Genomic DNA, 5,248 nt, shown 5'->3' with positions numbered 1-5,248 from the left:
AACACAAGGAGAATTTCAAGATAGTCTTATTCAAAGAAGCACAAGTGTGAAGGACTGTATCTGGAGGACATAGTTCAATTTGCTAAAGCCAGCCTAAGACAAAAATTTAGAAGACATGTCAAGGGCCCCACTGGAAAAAAAGCTTGGGCCCAAGACTGAATATGCACCCATCCTCCTCGAAATGGGCGTCACCAGTGTGGGACATAACATGGAGATTTTCAAAGAAAATAAACGGCCTTTACCTTAACTCCCCTGGGAATCCACCTAACCTAGGTTGTATCTCTCTTGCAAGTCTCCGTCTCGATTTTGCCCGTGTTCACCTCAGACGGGGTAATTTTTCAGCCCTCGTCGATCTTGGGCAGGTTTTAAGGACTTTTCATAGCTCGGTGCAATTTCTGTCCAGTTGAGGTCAACATTGCTTCTGCCCTTGGAATCAAACCCCCCTCCATTCCAATGACTTTCATTGGTCGCACAGAAAAGGTCTCGAACATTTTCCAACTACCGCTTAAAAACCCAATGGAGGTAAGGCCAAGCTGTGCTACCATCAACCTAGGCAGACCAAGGCCCGTCGCTTTTTTCCTCTCCCCAGTTTTAGATGGCATTGGTATTTTGACGGAAATGACTTTGCAAAGCTCTCAGAGACTGCAGCCAAAACCTATAGACGCATTATATAATACCTGAAGACTCAAGAAAGCGGCGCCGTCAATCCACGCACATAACGGAAGCACCAAATCCACACAACAACACACCCCCACAGACACACCCACACACAGCAACACACACATGAGAATGTTTATTGCCTTTAGTTTAATCTTTCCAAAGAAACTACTATGTTCTACCAACATTGAAGAAGCACCTGTAAAAACACAACAACAACATATCTAGATTTGTACAGAAACTATACATTTCACATACACCCCACGAACATCACACACAACACACACAAACCACACCCGTTGTATTATAATTGAATGTAAAGAACCAGAAAGAATCAGAGACAGTCAACAGTAAGGAGAAAGATTTGTGACTGTGTCATTTCAAAAGTCAGTGTGAGTTGTGACCTTCAGTTAAACCAACTACACAAACACACCACCGAACACACAGACACACACACCCACTCACAGAGTGGTCTCTGATTAGTGTGTCTGATTCAATAGATCGCAGGAACAAATAAATAAGCGTCTTTACTTAACTCCCTCTGGGAAACCCCACCCTTCCAATTCTTGGTTCGATTTTTGCCCTGAGTTCAGCCTCAGCACGGGAGTGATTTTCAGCCAGCTCGTCGTAGTCTTGGTGCAGGTTATTAAGTGACTTTTCTAGCTCGGTGCATTTCTGCTCCAGTTGGGTCACACTTTCTGCGTTGGAATTCAAACCCCCCTCCAGTTTCTCAATGGACGTTTCTATTTGGTTGAGACGCACAGCAAAAGTGTTCTACTGTTTAAGTCATTTTTTCCATCTCTCTTAAAAACCAGATTGGAGGTTAAGAGCCAAGGCTGTCGCTAGCCATGCTAATGCTAGGCGACACAGGCTCCGTCGGCTTTTTTCCTCTCCTCAGTTTTTTAGATGGCATTTGGTATTTTGTACTGTAGACGTCTTTGTTGGTTATCAAAAGTTCAGAGACTGACAAGCCAAAACCTAATAGGTTACGTCATTATATTAAGATACCTGAGAGCTCAAGAGCGTGCTGCCGTTCAATCCAACGCCATAACCGGAAGCCACAACAACACCACACACACACACACACACACACACACACACACACACACACACACACACACATCAGAGAATGTGTATTGCGACATAAATTAGTTAATAGATGCTTTGCGACATTTGGGTTCGTAAAGGAGGCGGGGGTGTTTTACGTGAGTCTATGTTCTGACCAGGACATGTGTTAAGAGAGCACCGTGTTAATAAAAGCAACAACAACAACGAACTCTCATTATTTAAGAATAAACTAATACATTTATTACAACACACACACACACACACACACACACACACACACACACACACACACGCGTTGTAGTTATAATTGAATGTAAAGTAACAGGAAGTCAGAGAGCAGTGACAGTAAGGATGAAAGGTGTGTGTGATGTGTCATGGTGTCAAAATGTGTTCAGTGTGAGTGTGTGACCTTCAGTTAAACTCACACACACACACACACACACACACACACACACACACACACACACAGATGGTCTCTGAATGATAGTTTGAAGATGATCTGAACAATAGATCCAGGAACAATAAAGTGAAGCTCATTCCTTTGACTGGTACAGTTTTAACATCAGAGTGAAAGCCCCCCCCCCACACAGTTCAGTATTTTTATGTTAGTTATTCTGTCTCTAAACCGTCTCTCCTGCCGGATCATTCTGAAGGTTGTCGCTGTTTTTACTCTGGTTCCACTTATAATAATAAATAATACAATATAGTGTGTGTGTGTGTGTGTGTGTGTGTGTGTGTGTGTGTGTGTGTGTGTGTGTGTGTGTGTGTGTGTGTGTGTGTGTGTGTGTGTGTGTGCGTCTGGAGATGAATGCTCTGCTGTTATTCATACAGAGGATCTTTAAACATCACTTAGAATAAAGGTCAGGCTCTGAGAGCTACAGAAAACAAACATCATCACAAACATGTTTCACCACTTCGGATTCCACACATTTTCTTTTTGTTGATTCCATTTCTTTTAAATGTATCCTATTTTTTTTATCTGGTTAGAAGCTGCTTAAAAAAACTCATCTGTTGCCCAATCAGCTTTAATAAGAGTTGTTGGGCATATTTTCTTTATCAATCCAACACAGTTTGGGTATCATTTTCTAAAGTCCCCGGGGTTCAACAGAGAGGTTCTGGTTCTGATTCAGAGGAATATGTACTTCAGTGGGTACAGTTGTATTTGTACTCCCTGAGTGTGTGAGCTGTGTGTGTGTGCAGCAGAGCTTCCTGTGGTCAGCGTGACTGCTGGCTGACATTTCTGCACTAATGAAACACGGAGCCTGCAGATGATAATCAGACGAGAAAAAGGGCACAGGCAGCGTTCTCCTGCGTCATCCTTAATACACCTTCCTGTCTCAGTCCAACAAACGTCTAAAAGAGAGGCCTGACCTCTAACCTCTGACAGGAAGATAACCTACAAGTGGAGAGAGGTTCTCAGTCCTCCTAAGGAGCTGCTTTAGAGCCAGAGACACAGCCCGGCTCTCCTCATTACCAGACACGTCCCCCCGAGGTTAATTTAACCTCCTGCCGTGAGTCACAGTCTGACTTTTGACCACTGTACAACAACACGAGGATGCCATCAACATGTTAATATTAACCTCGCAGACGCGTCATCGATCACAGCCCAACACATCCTCACGTTTCTCTGATGCTCTGAACACATGGACACTCTCTGACAGCAGGAGGAGGAGAGCCTATAAATACGGGGGGACACAGAGCCAGCAGCAGAGAGGAGGAGGAGCAGAAGAAGATACATTATCAGGAGCTGAACACCACAGAAGAAGAAGACTTGTGATATTCCTAGAGGACCACCAACATCGTGACTGAGCATTTTCCTCAGCTGAAGCTTCGAGTCGTTCAGTGCTAGAAAACCTGCTCTGTGTTCTGCTCAGAGTGTCTGGAGATGGAGATCGTACGTGCGGCCGTCTATCTGTCCCTCTGTCTGTCCCTGCTGACCTCCCTGTGTCAGGGTCAAAGGTCACCGGACACGCTGTTCGGCCTCACAGACAAAGAGTTGGTGAGCATCTGTCTGCGTACAGGATCTCTGCAGCGTGTTCACATGCTTTAATTCTGAAAGGAACTGGCCATGTTGCTTTTTAAATGTTAAAATATTAAAGAGAAAGAGTGTTAAGAACCTGCTTCAACATGAAGTAACCATGTTCAATAATAATACAGCTGGTTAAAGATTATTAGTCAAATATTGTTTAACTTAATGACTGATTAAGAAAAATATATGTAAAGCGTTATAAAATGTTGGTGAAAGATGGTTAAATTAGAAATAATAAATGAAAGATATGTCGTAAAATGAAAGTTGTAAGATTGTTGTATTAAAATATTTGAAGGGAAAATCTAAATGGAATTATTGAGGGTTAAAATGTGTTCTAATGTTTAGTGAAATCATGTTGGAAAATATTTTAAAAATGTATAAAATATTATATTAATTAAAAACTATTAGGTGGTAAAATCGGCATTTGAATAACTGCTCAAGAATACAAAATTAATTTTAATTTTAAGTATTTAAAGTATGTATTTTTAGCTTAATTTAATAATTGTTATCTTTATTAATGAGTTTAAATTAAGACGGATCAATTGCACTACAGTTGTAAGTGAATAAATAATGTTAACGTTGGTTAAAATAGGGTTTAACTTGAAATATTAAAGATGTTGGAAAATTGCAGATAAATACATTTGCAAGATCACCATAATAAAAAGATGTGTTTATCTTCATCTACTAATTCTGTCATACTAATGAATGTGATCTTAATCTACATTAAGAATAATGCTTCTTTGGAAGAGCAGAATATTCTACAGACTTTAAACACCACATGAGTAAAGTTAACAAATAGAGTAGAAAGAAGTTTCATCTTTTTATCAAGACTTCATTTTAAAATAATTACCCGTGTGTGTGTGTGTGTGTGTGTGTGTGTGTGTGTGTGTGCAGGCTGCTCTCCTGGATGAGGATGACAGCAGTGTGTCTCTCTCTGTGGAGAAGAAGGCCAGCGTCATCCCCCGGGTAACAGCAACTGTCAATCAATCACATGCCATCCATTCATTCATCTATTAATTCATTCAGCCATTCATCCATTCATTTGTTCATTTATTTATTCATTCATTCATTCAGTCACTCAGTCCTTCATGTCCTCTGTTTCCTGCTCTAACGTTTGTTAGATTATCTGTCAATCATATTATTTATAAAATTACATCACTTCCCTGCGCCGTGTTCAGGGACATTTTAAACAGAAATGTTATGACATGTTTTAGTGACACTATTCTCTCTCCTGTCTCCCTGTCTCCTGTCTCTCTCCTGTCTCTCTCTCTCCTGTGTCTCTCTCTCCTGTCTCTCTCTCTCCTGTGTCTCCTGTCTCCCTCTCTCTCCTGTCTCCCTCTCAGTGTGATGTGGGCGAGCGATGTGCGATGAAACATGGCCCTCGTATCGGTCGGCTGTGTGACTGTCTGAGAGGAACGGCCTGCAACACCTTCTTCCTGCGCTGCTACTGAACACACACACACACACACACACACACACACACACACACACACA

General features: G+C 41.6%; 1 protein-coding gene across 1 annotated transcript; it reads left to right on the top strand.

Annotated features, from left to right (window-relative positions):
- The first annotated feature begins 3,447 nt into the window (after nucleotides 1-3,447).
- On the top strand, nucleotides 3,448-5,248 carry LOC134874841 (niq CART3-like). The gene is made up of 3 exons (XM_063899058.1): nucleotides 3,448-3,724; nucleotides 4,649-4,720; nucleotides 5,098-5,248. The coding sequence occupies exons 1-3, from the start codon at nucleotides 3,611-3,613 to the stop codon at nucleotides 5,203-5,205; spliced, it is 294 nt and encodes a 97-aa protein (XP_063755128.1). The 5' UTR covers nucleotides 3,448-3,610; the 3' UTR covers nucleotides 5,206-5,248.

The sequence above is a fragment of the Eleginops maclovinus genome, chromosome 13 (assembly GCF_036324505.1).
Source record: "Eleginops maclovinus isolate JMC-PN-2008 ecotype Puerto Natales chromosome 13, JC_Emac_rtc_rv5, whole genome shotgun sequence".
NCBI lineage: Eukaryota > Metazoa > Chordata > Actinopteri > Perciformes > Eleginopidae > Eleginops > Eleginops maclovinus.
This window is presented reverse-complemented; position numbering and strand designations above follow the sequence as displayed.

Excerpts from the sequence above, each read along its gene's own strand:
- LOC134874841 (XM_063899058.1), top strand. The coding sequence starts at position 3,611 with ATGGAGATCGTACGTGCGGCCGTCTATCTGTCCCTCTGTCTGTCCCTG. Across the intron at positions 3,725-4,648 it reads GCCTCACAGACAAAGAGTTG|GCTGCTCTCCTGGATGAGGA; the intron begins GTGAGCATCTGT and ends GTGTGTGTGCAG. Across the intron at positions 4,721-5,097 it reads AGGCCAGCGTCATCCCCCGG|TGTGATGTGGGCGAGCGATG; the intron begins GTAACAGCAACT and ends TCTCCCTCTCAG.